The sequence below is a fragment of the Hevea brasiliensis genome, chromosome 14 (genome assembly GCF_030052815.1).
Source record: "Hevea brasiliensis isolate MT/VB/25A 57/8 chromosome 14, ASM3005281v1, whole genome shotgun sequence".
NCBI classification, from domain to species: domain Eukaryota; kingdom Viridiplantae; phylum Streptophyta; class Magnoliopsida; order Malpighiales; family Euphorbiaceae; genus Hevea; species Hevea brasiliensis.
This window is the reverse complement of record NC_079506.1, coordinates 86,460,097-86,474,856: the sequence shown is the minus strand read 5'-3', so window position 1 is coordinate 86,474,856 and position 14,760 is coordinate 86,460,097. Positions and strand designations below refer to the sequence as shown.

Sequence of the window (14,760 nt, the reverse complement as noted above, 5' to 3'; positions counted from 1 at the left end):
ACACACTTTTATTTATTCTTAATTGGTGATTCAATTGAGTTTCGTAATCATCAAAAAGGGGGAGATTGTTGACCCCGTGTAGCTCAAAATGAGCATTGATTTTGATGAACTCAACTAAAATCTATCTAACTCAACATACTTACATGCACGGTTATACATACACCTACACACACTTTTATTTATTCTTAATTGATGATTCAATTGAGTTTTGTCATCATCAAAAAGGGGGATATTGTTGACCCCATGTAGCTCAAAATGAGCATTGATTTTGATGAGCTCAACTAGAATCTATCTAACTCAATTTCAAGTTATGTGTAGATTCTTTTCCTTATTCATGAAAAATCCTTGAGGTTGCATCTAAGGAAGAAGGGCACTGAAAGGCAACTCAAGATGAATCTAAGTTGAGAAAGAACAAGGCTATGAAAGTTAAGGCTCAAGTTGAAGGTATGAAAGTCATAAAGTTAGGAATTGAGTTTTAGGATTTGTGTAAAAAGGATATATGAGAGTTTTCGTCAATTGGAGCCCAAAATTAATTTTTCTTTCAATTACTTTACAAAATTTTTTCTAATCATGACCTTGGATATTTTTATTGGAATTAATGTTTTTCTTAAAGTCTAAATCAGGTTTTCAAAGATTAAAATTTTTCTAAAAAATTGAAAGAAGCATCTGGTAAATTAGTTTACTAACTTGTTTATTAAAATATTAGTTTGCTAACCAGTTTGATACTGTTACCAAAATTCTATTAGTTTGCTTAATGATCAGAGTTACTCTGTTTCGTGCAAAAGGACAAAATAACGACTATTTCACCTAAAACAGCATCTGTAACATTTCAAAAGGATTTTAAACAGTCTAAAATGATTTGGGACTATAAATGCATTCTCTTTACTTCATTTTAAAAAAAAAAATGAAAGCTTAGAATTGCTCTCCAACCTTGAAATTTCATTTATTACTTTCATTCAAGTGCTTTAAAGTGTTTGAGCTACCATTGATAAATTAACTCATCTCTTCTTTATAATTTAATTTGTGTTGAGTGAGATTGAGTATTAAAGCATTAAATTGCATTTAAGAGAGATTGTACAAGCACCTATTGAAGCTTGTGGGTGTGAGTGCTTGGGATAGCACTTGTTAGGGTTTCAAGCTACCATTGTAAAGGCTTAGTGTTGAAGAATTTGTAAACGGCTTTTGGTCTCTTACCTTTAAAAGAGCAAATAATAGAAAGAAGTTCTTTGAGAGAGTAGATGTAGGCTAGTTAAGCCGAACCACTATAAAAATCATTGTGTTTGATTCTCCAACCCTAATCTCTTTACTTTTGTGCAATTTATTTTCTATGCATGATATTGAATGTTGAATGATATTGATGATAGATTGAGTTGATATATTTGAAGATATATTGATTAGGTTGAGAAATTGATTGAATTTCTTATGAAGCATGTTGTGTTGAAAATTGCTATAAATATTGATTGAGGCTTGAATTGCAATTTAGGAACACATTTTTGAAACACATATCACTTCCACTACATATAGGACCACCTAATTGAACAAAGCCATAATTTTTCATTAGGCTACAAGTAAGGACCGAAAAATTATTTAAGTCTATTTAGGATTATATAAACATGGTGATCGTCGTATTTCTGTAAAGTTTGAGGGGAATTTAATCTAATTAATTATACAAGACTCTATGGTTGTAAACCAAACAATTTTAATCCACTTTTATCTGTGGTTTAAATTTTTACACAAACAATTAAATCATCTAAATTATAATAAAATACTCTTTAATTTAACTAAATTACCTTTATTTCATCTAATTAAGAGAAAAAGGAGGGAGGCATTAAGATGAATTTTGGGAAATTATTTAAATATTCATTGTGTTTATTAAAAATAAAGATAAAATTAAAAAAAAAATAATGAATACTTCTTAATCTTCTCTTTATCATAGATAATTATGGATAAAATAATTTCTAAAAAATATGAATAAAAGTGAACGTACAAAATATTAGACTAAAATTAATGCTTAGTTATTGATGTGGAATTAGTCAGAAATATATTTGAATGATGAAAAAGAAGTAATATAGCCTATCTCAATCAATTTAAAATTAAAGTTTTATTGTTATTGTATTAAAATATAAATTAACTATTTAAATAAAATTAAACTTTGTAAAATTTGTGTTTAAAAAAAAAATTTAGCACCGAATTCTAATTTAGTCTATTTTTAACTTTTTGTTCACATTAACTAAGAAGTTTTAATTTAAACTCTATTTAATTCAAAAATTAAAATTTATAAGCTAAATTTCTTGATTTAACTCAAAAATTAAAAAATTTATTTTCTTAATTTTTAGGTTAAATTTATTGATTTTTTATTTAAATTCAAAAATTAAAAAAATTTAATTTATTAATTTTTTTAATTTTTAAATTAAATTAAATTTAAAATTTTAAATTAATTTAGATAAAAAAAAGCTAAAAATAGTAAACTTAAACTTTCTCAAAAATGAAATTGAGCTTTAAGTCTCGATCATACCTTTAAGTGTATGATTGTAATAATTTTTAATTATTTATTTGGTTAAATGCTTATCAATATGGAGATTAAAGTTAAACAAAAGTTAAAAAATAAATAAATAAATAAAAGTAGAGACAATAATTCAACGCCGGACATCATGACCCATTATGTTTTTTTATTTTCTAGATAATTTCACATGGTCTTATATATATAGTTCTTTATTTATTATTAATTAATTAGATCCACAAATATTGCACGACTCTCATTTTTACAATTGAAAATTTCTTCTTGTATTCTTTTAATAAAAAGGAAATTTTTTTATTATATCAGATAACCTATATATAGCTATAATTTCTTCACTTAACTTAGGTTTAATTTAATGAGATTCAAATTTCCTTTTCAAGAAATGGCATATAAAATTTTTCTAATTTAATTATTTGCATGCAGAGATACCCTAGAAGCTTACTTTGCAGAGATGAAAAACCTGGCCACGAAAATCATAAACTTGATGGGCAAAAGCTATGGGAATGGAGGCTAGTGAAATGACAAATGTTTGAAGAAGGAATACAGTCTATAAGAATGAACTATTATCCTCCATGTCCACAGACAGAGCTTGTGATGGGTCTCTACCCTAATTCAGATGTTGGAGGACTTACCATCCTCCTCCAACACAACCAAGTGGAAGGTCTCCAAATAAAGAAAGATGGCTGGTGGGTTCCTGTTAAACCTCTCCCCAATGCCTTTATCATCAACATTGGAGACGTGATACATACATTTTGCATAGTCATTTAGATTTAATTTCATGGTCATTTTATTTGATTATTAATCACTTTTAGCTAATTTCATTAGTTATTTAGATAGTTTTTCATTATTGCCAATTTTTGGATTAATTTGTAATTTTACTTTGTTTTGTCGGTAAAATGGTGTTTTTGAGGGACTAAAAAGAAATTTTGCCTTTGAGGAGTGATTTCTACAGCCAAAGATGTCAAAAACAAGTTTCAAAGTTGAAGTATGCATTGGCCAAATTGCGCATAACTTGCCACCTAAGTTGTGCAATTCTGCACAAGGAGAAGAAACAATTTCCAAAACCTACCGAAATCTGCATAAGTTACTGCATAACTTATGCAGATTCATGCCTCCCTTATGCAACCTCACGGAAAACTGCATAACCTATGCAGTCTTACACTCTGCTCATGCAACCGCCTGAGAGCCCAGAAAGCGATCAGCGCATAAGGGACTGCATAACTTATGCAGTCCACTTATGCAGTCCCAGAAAGTCTTCATAATGTGCTAGCAGAAGATTCCCTCATAAAAACACACATCAAACACACCATTTTAGGGCTACTTGTCAGAGAAAAAGTTATAAATAGACCCTTATCCCATTTTAGAAAGAGGAGGCAAAACAAAAAGAAAAGGAGCAGCAGCTGAAGAGTCAAAAAGGGGAGCAAAAACGTCACCCCTCCATTTCCAGACAGATTGAGAGTTTTCTTTCCTTTCTTGCATATTTCCTACCTTTCTTGTATTGGGTTTCTTAATTCTTAGCTTAGATTAAATATTTATTTCCATATTAACTCAGATTTTCTTGTAAATATTATGGAAAGTGAGTAGTGTTCATTAGATTCTGGAGTTGGAATGTAATATTAGAGATATTTTATGGATTTTGATTGGGTCATCCATATTTTGTGGTCTTAATGAGTTTTATTCATTTCTTGTGTGGTCAATGACATGCTTAGTGTAGGATCCCATTAAGTGTTATTTTTAATCCATGGTTGAGGCACCAAAAGGAGAAAGCCTTGTGATAGATAATCAAGAAATTGGACTTAATTAATTTAGATCTAGAAATAGACTAAGGATTAAGAGGATTTACGGATTAATTAAGGAACTTAATGAGTCTTGATTAACTTTAACTCTACGAAAGTAGGATTAGATTGATTAAGGCACTCTTTGTCCCACTCGAAAGGGTATTCAAAGGATTTAAGAATTAATCTCCTTAAAACCCGTAAGTTCCACAAGATTGGATAACCAATTAAAAAAAAATCCCAAAATAGCTTGAATATGAACTCCCGAACTCCGAAATCGCCTTTTTATCATTGTTAATTTCTAATTGAATTTAATTACTTGCCATTTTAAATCTTGCCATATTTCAATTTACTTATTTTAATTTGATGCAAATTTAGTTAAATCACTACATTGTTGAATAGATTATTAATTTTACACACATAGAATTCACACTTTAATATCTATCAATTTATTACTTTAATTTCATAAATAGTTCAAATTAGTCAGAATTTTTATATCAAAAAATCAATCATTAACACAACTCCTCGCGGGAACGATATCTTTTCTATATTACTTATACGACTCATGCACTTGCGGTTGGGCCACATCAAGACGCTTTGGAGGTAAAATAAATGCATGCCTGACAGTTTCTTCATTCTTTTATTATAATAATAGATTTTGAATTACTGGGTTGTTTACCAAAAAAAGATTTTATCATATATTCATGATCTTGAACCTTTATATAATTTGGCAGATTTTGGCAAATGGATTGTATCAAAGCATAGAGCAAGGTAACAATTAAGGGCATGTTTGATATTTCTGTTGAAATTATTGTTTGAAAAATTATTTTTTTAAATGTATTAATTAAAAAATAATTAAAAATTAAATTTAATTAATTTTATTTTTAAAAATATTAAAATAATAAAATAATTTTTTCAAAATATTTTTTTAATAATATTTAAAATAATATTTTTATTCAGATTGACATTTAAATTTACATCGGCAAAAAAGATATTGTATGGAAAGCACACTCAATATGATTGAAGAGATTATTCAGTGCTATAACATGCGTTATTTCTCTCGTGATACAAGAAATTCATTTTTCTTAATTTAAAAAAAAAATAAAATTTTATTCTATGAGAAGCCTTATTTCTCTCTGCTCTCTCTCTCTCTCTCTCTCTCTCTCTCTCTCTCTCTCTCTCTCCCTCTCCCTAGTCCCTACTAATGAGTTGTGACCTCTTCCTGCTGCTTGTCGCTTCCCAAATCCAATTTCACGTCCATTCCTTGTCTTTTGCTTCCTTGTCTTCTTGTCCCTTGAGTCAAGGGCAATACCATCTTCCAGTCTTTTTACAACAATAACAAGTGAACCATCTCCCAAAGGCCCCTTGTAAACCTTACCAAATATCCACTTCCAAGTTCCACCCATAAGGACTGGCTTTGGAATGATGATTTTGAGTTTTGTTTTGGTTTACGTTCTTGCATAAGGTGTGTGATATAAAAGCGAGTGTTATTGGGCTGAAATGAGATGATTAGAATAGTTGCATGCAAATTTGGCCACAAAGTTCAATTTGGATGACATTGAACATAATGAACAACTCCAAAAGCCAAATCGAACTTTATGCCATTTTTTTCAATAGCCAATTCCAAATCCAAGCTATAGATTTTTGGTCTGGTTCCTTTTGTATTGAAAGTAATGGCTTAACTGCGACAATTACCTGCAAGAGATCATTCGAGCATGTTTTTCTTATAGTGTATATATGTGGATTTGTATGCTGAAAAAGGTTCAATGTCGTTGTTTTCTACAAGGGGTGAAAAAGTCATTCTCTCTTTTTTTTTTTTAATTTATTGTTTTAAATTAGAGGGAAATGATTAGCATGCATGATCTCAAGCACATATATTCCTCGCTGGCGGAAATTCTGAAAGGGTATAACATGAGAAAAATAGAAAACAGAAGCCATGGAAGCTGAACATACAAAGCTTGGGAGCTCTCTCCTGGTGCCTTGTGTGCAGGAGCTGGCAAAGAAGCCACTGACAAAAGTTCCACCGCGTTATTTGCGTCCTGATGAAGACTCTCCAATCATATCTAATGCTGCTTCTCTACCCCAAGTTCCTGTGATTGACATGCAAAAGTTGTTTTCCCAAGATTTCATCGATTCAGAGCTGGATGAGCTCCATCTCGCATGCAAAAACTGGGGTTTCTTCCAGGTATTTACATGTACTGAACAGAATCATCCCTTGTTTGTTTAGTGTTTACAAGAAAATGGGAATTCACGATGGTGAAAACTTTTTCCCATGTATTTATATGTTTTGCCGTGTACATCAACTCTCACCAGAGCTCACAAGGATGCTTCGGGTCACAATTTTTTTTTTTTTTTTTGCAGCTGATAAATCATGGAGTGAGCAGTTCATTAGTGGAAAAAGTGAAGGTGGAAATTCAAGAATTCTTCGATCTCCCAATGGAAGAGAAGAATAAGTATTGGCAAAAACCAGGAGATATGGAAGGATTTGGGCAGGCTTTCGTTGTGTCAGAGGAGCAGAAGCTTGACTGGGGAGACATCTTCTACTTGATCACCCTGCCACATAATCTGAGAAAGCCTTACTTATTCCACAAGCTCCCTCTCCCATTCAGGTGCCTATTCTCTCTCTCTGAAAATCTAAAACATGCAATCTTGGTAATCCTTATTAATAATCATGTTAATTAATTATAAGAGAATGAAAATCAAAATGATCTTCAATATAACTTTATGTTTAGGGACACCTTGGAAACTTACTCAGAAGAAATGAAAAATCTTGCCATGAAAATCCTCAATCTCATGGGAAAAGCTCTAGGAATGGAAGCTGAAGAAATGGGAAAAATATTTGAAGAAGGGTGCCAGAAAATGAGAATGAACTACTATCCTCCATGCCCACAACCTGAGCTGGTCATGGGCCTCAATTCCCACACTGATGCAATAGGCCTCACAATCCTCCTTCAAGTCAACGAGGTAGAAGGTTTGCAAATAAAGAAAGATGGGAGTTGGGTTCCTGTTAAGCCACTGCCAGATGCCTTTATCATCAATATTGGTGACATTTTGGAGGTACTTAATATAAGCTTTTCTTAAAACAAAGTCAATTTATTCATAATGAGCTTAGTTTACATTGATCACACAAATTATGAGTTGTGGCCTCAAGTTCTATTATTTTATTTGCAGATTGTTACCAATGGAATTTACAAAAGCACTGAGCATAGAGCAACAGTGAACTCGGTGAAAGAGAGGATCTCCATTGCCACTTTTTATAGCCCGAATTTGGGTGGAGAAATGGGTCCAGCACCGAGCCTTGTATCCCCAGAGAGGCCTGCCTCATTTAGAAAAATCGGTGTTGCTGATTTCTTCAAGGGACTCTTTTCACGAGAATTGGTTGGAAAATCATACCTGGATGTCGTCAGGATCCAGAATGAAGCAGCCAAAAACGACTGATTGGTAACACCATTTACCAGTTTATGTTTTAAAATTTCAGAAGAAACAACAAATTATGTAATAAGTGGAGTTTCTCATTCCACTCTGTTGTCCCAAAAATAGTCCAAGAGGGGGGGGGTAAATTGGACTTTACCAATTTTTCGGCCCTTGCTTGTGGCCTAATGAAAAATTGTGACTTTGTTCAACTAAGTGCTACTCTATATATAATGAAAATAATATGTGCTTCAACAATGTGTTCCTAAGTTGCAATTCAACCCTCAATCAATGTATATGGCAATATCTAACAAGGCATGTATCATACAATATACAATTAATTTCTCAGATCACTCAATATGTCCTCAAATTTATCAATTCAATCTCATTCAAACAACATTCAATATCATGTATAGCAAGTAAAATTTAAATTGCACAAAATTAAGGAGGTCAAGGTTAGAGAGATCAAACACAACGATTTTTATAGTGGTTCGGCTTAACTAGCCTACATCCACTCTCTCAAAGAACCCTCTTTGAGTCTTCTCTCCACTATTTGTTCTTTTGAAGGCAAGAGACCAAAAGCCCTTTACAATTTCTCAACACCAAGCTTTTACCAAGGTAGCTTGAAACCTTCACATTTCTCTCTCAAGCTTCAATAGGTGCTTGTACAACCTCTCTTAAATGCAATTCAATGTTTCAACACTCACTCTTACTCAATACAAATCAAACTATAAAGAAGAGATGAGTTGATTTGCCAATGGTAGCTCAAAATCTTTAAAGCTCTTGAATGAAAGCAATAAGTGAAAAATCAATGTTGGAGTTCAAATATAAGCTTTCATCAAGTGTAAATGAAGTAAAGAAGGTGTATTTATAGTCCCAAATCATTTTAAACCGTTTGAAACCCTTTTGGAACGTTATACACACTACCCAAGACAAAATGGCCGTTATTTTGTCCTTTTGTGCGAAGTTGAGCAGCTCTGATCAGTTAGCAAACTAATGAAATAATGGTAGCAGTCAGCAAACTGGTTAGTAAACTAATTTTTTTGGCAAACACATTAGCAAACCGAAAATTTTAGCAAACCAGTTAGCAAACTAAGGCAACAGCTGCATGTCTCAACTTGCAATGTAAAATGATTTAGACCTTAAGAAAAATGTTTCAATAGTAGTGTCCAAGGTCATGATGAGAAAAAGTGATCAGAAAATAAAATTTTAATTTTGAGCTCCATATGACTAAATTCTCATCCATTCTTTTCACAAAAGACCTAAGACTCTAACACTATGCCTTTCATACCTTTTCTTTGAGTCTTGGCTTCCATAGTCTTTTTCTCATTTTGGATTTGTCTTGAAATGCCTTTGAGTATCTTTTCTTCTTAGATACAACTTGAAAGGTTCTTTATGCATAAGACAAAGAATCTACACAACACTTTAAAGTTAGGTTAGATAGATTCTCTTTGAGTTTTGTTATCATCAAAATCAATGCTCATTTTGAGCTACACGGGGTCAACAATCTCCCCCTTTTTGATGATGACAAAACTCAACTAAATCAACAATAAAAAATAAAAGTGTGTGAGAGTTTATGTGAGTATGTAAATCCAAGCAGTATAGTATACCGAAAATGCTCCCCCTAAATATATGCACATAATTTTCAAGAAATCTATTTTCTGTACATAAGCTCCCCCTGAGTTTATGCTATAAAGCATATTCACAATTCACAAGTATAAACACAAGTATAAACACATATCCATCAACACAAGTATCAACACACATTCACATATCATCACACTTCACAAGTATATCAACACATTTCCATATTTCCATGTTCATCAACACATATGTCACATATCATCACACTTCACAAGTATATCAACGCATTTCCATGTTCATCAACACATATTCACATATCCATAACCATTCTCCCCCTTTTTGTCATCAATCAAAAAGGAAACAGGAGAAAATACCCCAAAAAGAATCATGTTAGCCAAAATGTAAATGCAGTAAGGTAGACAGTAGCAAACTAAAAACCAATATCAGCAAACAGACTAGTAAACTAAATATGCAAACAGTAAACTAAAAATCTAGATGAAATGCTATTTAAGTCTTTTACTCCTGCGAGTGGATTTTGAAGGCACCATTTTCTTCCTAGGCAGTTTAATAACAGGGGGCTGAGGTGCTTGGTCAGCCACTTGATCATCTTTCTCGGGCTCATCTTCTTCAGAAGGAGGTTCAAGAGCAGCAGCTAACGTCTGATAGGGATTTGACATAGTGGACTTGTACCTTTTCTTACCTTTCTTGGCTGCAGGGGCAGCAGCTGCAGATAGCTGAGTTTGAGCACTAGCTTGGTGATCTTTTAAAGAAGTTTCCTGGGGCTGCGTAGGAACAACAGCAATCTCAACTGGTGGTGCAGGTGGAGATTCAACAGGCAGCTCCCTTTCAGGTTCTACAACATTTTCAATAGTATGCTCAGTAGGTGCATCTGTGAGGCCAATTTCAGGTTCAATGACCTATTCAGTAGCATGCTCAACAGGAGCTTCTACTGCAGGTTCAAGCTCAGGTTCAGCTACTTGGTCACTTTTATGTGCCATATCATCAGGAGACTCACCAACCTTATTGCTTTCACCCTTATCACCAGAGACTTGGGTAGCAGCCTCAACCTTAGTTGGAACACCAGTTTCCTTGGCCTGCTGAAGATCCATAATCAGCCTCTTTAACTCCTCATTTTGAGTGAGCAGGTGACTCACTTTATAGTCAACCACATCCATAAATTTTCTGAGAATGTCAAGGGACTGATTTGTTGAACTAAAATGTTCATTAACAGTAGCTTTTATCCCTTGAATTTCACTCAAAAATTCACTAGCAGATTCAGAATCAACTTTAGCAGAGGAGGAACCACCCTTTTCAAATCTTTTCTTTCTCCCATCAGTGTCTGAATGTATTTCCCTAAGCACTATCAAATCAGTTCTAGAGCTTTCCTTAGAAACATTCACATGTAGCTCTTTAAACACAGCAGACAGAAGATGTGCATATGGCAGTTTTCCAATCCCATAAGCTTTGCACATGTTTTTGAAAATTAAATAAGCTAGATTCAACCTAACTTTATTCACAATGTGCCACATAATACACATGTCCAAGTGACTCAAATAACCATAACTACCAGATTTAGGACAGAAAATGTAGTTCACCATACTGTGAATGATTTTGATATGTTGGAGGGCTTTTGTACTGGTGGATTTTTCATTTGCAGCAGTGTTAACAGGGAACACCTCATTTTCAAACTCAACCAAATTGAATCCTGCCACCCTAGCAACATCCTTATGTGTGGAAATTTTATTTCCATCATTGGGCAATTTCAAAGCCGTGGCTATCAGTTCAACAGAAACACCATATGTACTGTTATTTAAAATCACTTCAAATTTGTCCTCATCATCAACAGTTCTCATGGTTCTATAAAACTCTTGAACAAGCCTAGGGTAATACTCATTTGCACATTCACACACATCCAACCATCCTTGAAACTCAAAAAGCTCTTTGAATTGAAAGTTTACCTTATTAAAGTTCTCCCATTTGATGAATTTGCAATCCAACAGTGCTTTGTCCACTGGGCCTGAAGATTTTACGGCACCCATTTTTCGTTGGGTATCCAACCCGGACTTCTGCCATTTCTTTTTCTGTTCTGGTGTCATTTTAGTGAGTTCGACACCCTTGGATGGATTTGAAGACTCACTAGCTGATTTCGATGCAGGTAAGGTTTTCTTCCCTTTCTTTCGCAATGTGGCAACAGGGACATCGTCGGATGCTGACGAGGAAGACGAAGCAGTCGCAGCAACAGGGGATTTCCGTTTGGTGCGAGCCATTAAAAAATGAAATCTGCTAATGGCGTTTCGGTGAGTGAAGAGTGGAAGAGGAAAGGAGAGTTGAGATATTTGGTGGGTTAGGGTATGGTTTGCCGGAAAGAGAGAATGGGTGTGTTTTGGGAGGTGTCGGGAATCGATACAGAGGAGAGAGAGAAAGCGTGGGGGTTTCGTGTGGCAGAGGGTTTAAGTCCTCTTGAGTCCCGCGCTTTTCATTTTCACTGTACTTTCAACTGAACCTGTTTTCCTTTATTTTGTATTTCAAACAAGTCTATTTATCTCTATATGCATAAATAAACATTTCTACATGTCTGACACAGCACTGAGAATGTGATATCGAATGAGAAAAGATAAATGCATTAGTGGACACGCAGAAATTTTCAAGAACAATCACCTTTTCGGTTTGAAATTTGAACAGTATATGATATAGCAAACTAATTTTAGTCAAGCAATATTAGCATACAACATAGTAAACTAATTTTACGAGTACACAAACAAGTTAGCTAATATCTTCAGAAATTTCTTAGCAAACTTTATATCACAGCAGATCACTTACGCATTAAATAAGATAAAAACATGAAATTATTATGATTTAAAATTTTAAGCAAGTGGTTCACACATACCAATTTCCCTTCTAATTCTACAAAAGGTTTCTTCACTAAGAGGTTTTGTAAAAATGTCAGCAAGTTGATTTTCAGAGGCAACAAACTCTATTTTGATATTTCCATTTTGAACATGATCTCTAATAAAATGATGTCTAATCTCAATATGTTTAGTTCTTGAATGTTGGACTGGATTTTTGATCAAATTTATGGCACTTGTGTTGTCACACCTAATTGGAACAAGATTATATTTTAAACCAAAATCTTCCAATTGTTGTTTCATCCATAAGATTTGAGCAACACAACTACCAGCAGCTATATATTCTGCCTCAGCTGTAGATAAAGCTACTGAAGTTTGTTTCTTACTGTGCCAACAAACTAGTGCAAGACCAAGAAATTGACAAGTACCTGAAGTACTTTTTCTATCCAGTCTACTTCCAGCAAAATCAGAGTCACTATAGCCAACAAGATTAAATGATTCACACTTTGGATACCATAAACCAATTGATTGTGAGCCAATGAGATATCTAAAAATCCTTTTAACTGCACTTAGATGGGATTCTTTTGGACATGATTGAAATCTTGCACACAAGCAAACACTAAAGTGTATGTCTGGCCTAGATGCAGTAAGATACAAAAGAGAGCCAATCATACCTCTATAAAGCTTGGTATCTACTTCTTTACCTTTTTCATCACTGTCCATTTTAATTGTTGAACTCATAGGAGTGCCCATGCTCTTCAAATCTTCCATCTTAAATTTCTTTAGCATATCCTTGATGTACTTTGATTGATTTATGAAGATGCCATCTTTCATTTGCTTAATTTGAAGTCCAAGGAAGAATGTGAGCTCACCCATCATGCTCATTTCAAATTCATTCTGCATAATCTTAGAAAATTTCTTGCAAAGAGATTCATTAGTAGCACCAAAAATTATATCATTAACATAAATTTGCACAATGAGCATATCATTATGATGCTTCTTAACAAAAAGTGTTGTATCCACTTTGCCTCTTTGAAAATCATTTTGTAAAAGGAATTTACTAAGCCTTTCATACCATGCTCTAGGAGCTTGTTTTAAACCATATAAAGCTTTAGTAAGTTTATAAACATGATTTGGATGCTCATGATTTTCAAAGCCTGGAGGTTGTGCAACATACACTTCCTCATCAATATAACCATTTACAAATGCACTCTTGACATCCATTTGATAAAGCATAAAATCCTTGTAACATGCAAAGGCACACAACATTTTAATAGCCTCAATTCTAGCAACCGGAGCAAAGGTTTCATCAAAATCAATCCCTTCCTCTTGGTTGTAGCCTTGAGCCACTAGTCTAGCTTTGTTTCTAACAACATTGCCTTTTTCATCCATTTTGTTTCTAAAAACCCATTTAGTACCAATAATTGAATGATCTTTTGGTCTAGGCACTAAATTCCAAACTTTATTTCTCTCAAATTGATTTAGTTCTTCTTGCATGGCAAGAATCCAACTTTCATCATTTTGAGCATCTTCAAAACATTTAGGTTCAATTTGTGAAACAAAAGCAACATTACCAAAATATCTTCTCAATTGTGCTCTAGTCATCATCCTTTAAGATGGATCATCAATAATGTCTTCTTGAGGATGGTTTCTATGGAATCTCCATTCTTTAGGTAAATCATCATGTTGGGGCTCATTTACTTGTAATTCTTCCAAATTTGGCATTTCTTCATTGATTTGATCTTCATTGGCATCATGGACATCTATTGTAGTTTCTCCTTGAGTTTCTTCATCTTTGTCATCAATTTGTTCCATTTCTTGACTTGATATTATATTTTCTTTTCCAAAAACCTGCTCATTATTATCATCACAAACATTTTTCCTTCTGATAGAAGGGTTAGTCTCATCAAACAAAACATGAATAGTTTCCTCAATAACCAAAGTTCTTCTATTGAACACTCTATAGGCTTTACTCTTTGTTGAATACCCAAGAAAGATTCCTTCATCGGATTTAGCATCAAATTTCTTTAAGTTATCCTTCTTGTTATTTAAAATATAGCACTTACAACCAAATGCTTTGAAATATGAGATATTTGGTTTTCTTCCTTTCCAAAGCTCATAGGGGGTCTTTTTCAAAATTGGTCTAATCAAAACTCTATTCAACACATAGCAAGATGTATTAACAGCTTCAGCCCAAAAGTACTTTGGCAAATTATTTTCACTCAACATAGTTCTAGTCATTTCTTGCAAAGTCCTATTTTTCCTTTCTACTACCCCATTTTGTTGTGGTGTTCTAGGAGCTGAAAAATTATGATTGATTCCATATTTATCACAATATTTCTCAAATAAATGATTTTCAAATTCAGTTCCATGGTCACTTCTTATAGATGAGATGCAAAAGCCTTTTTCATTTTGAACCATTTTACTAAAAGAGGTGAATTTTTCAAAAGTTTCATCTTTGTGAGCAAGGAAAAATGTCCATGTATATCTTGAATAGTCATCAACAATAACTAAAGCATATGATTTTCCACCAAGACTAGTAGGAGTTACAGGTCCAAATAAATCAAGATGAAGCAATTCTAGTGGTCTAGTGGTAGACACTATATTTTTAGATTTAAAAGATGCT

At 33.4% G+C, this 14,760-nt stretch overlaps 1 protein-coding gene across 1 annotated transcript; it reads left to right on the top strand.

Moving 5' to 3' along the window:
* Positions 1-6,191: 6,191 nt before the first annotated feature.
* Positions 6,192-7,818, top strand: LOC131173268 (oxoglutarate-dependent flavonoid 7-O-demethylase 1-like). Its single transcript, XM_058135320.1, has 4 exons — positions 6,192-6,478; positions 6,655-6,902; positions 7,026-7,350; positions 7,465-7,818. Exons 1-4 carry the CDS (start codon positions 6,230-6,232, stop codon positions 7,729-7,731), a joined length of 1,089 nt encoding a protein of 362 aa, XP_057991303.1. The 5' UTR covers positions 6,192-6,229; the 3' UTR covers positions 7,732-7,818.
* Positions 7,819-14,760: the final 6,942 nt, after the last annotated feature.

Bases quoted from the DNA above. Each gene is read 5' to 3' on its own strand.
- LOC131173268 (XM_058135320.1), top strand. From the start codon at position 6,230: ATGGAAGCTGAACATACAAAGCTTGGGAGCTCTCTCCTGGTGCCTTGT. The intron at 6,479-6,654 runs GTATTTACATGT...TTTTTTTTGCAG, and splicing joins AAAACTGGGGTTTCTTCCAG to CTGATAAATCATGGAGTGAG. The intron at 6,903-7,025 runs GTGCCTATTCTC...CTTTATGTTTAG, and splicing joins AAGCTCCCTCTCCCATTCAG to GGACACCTTGGAAACTTACT.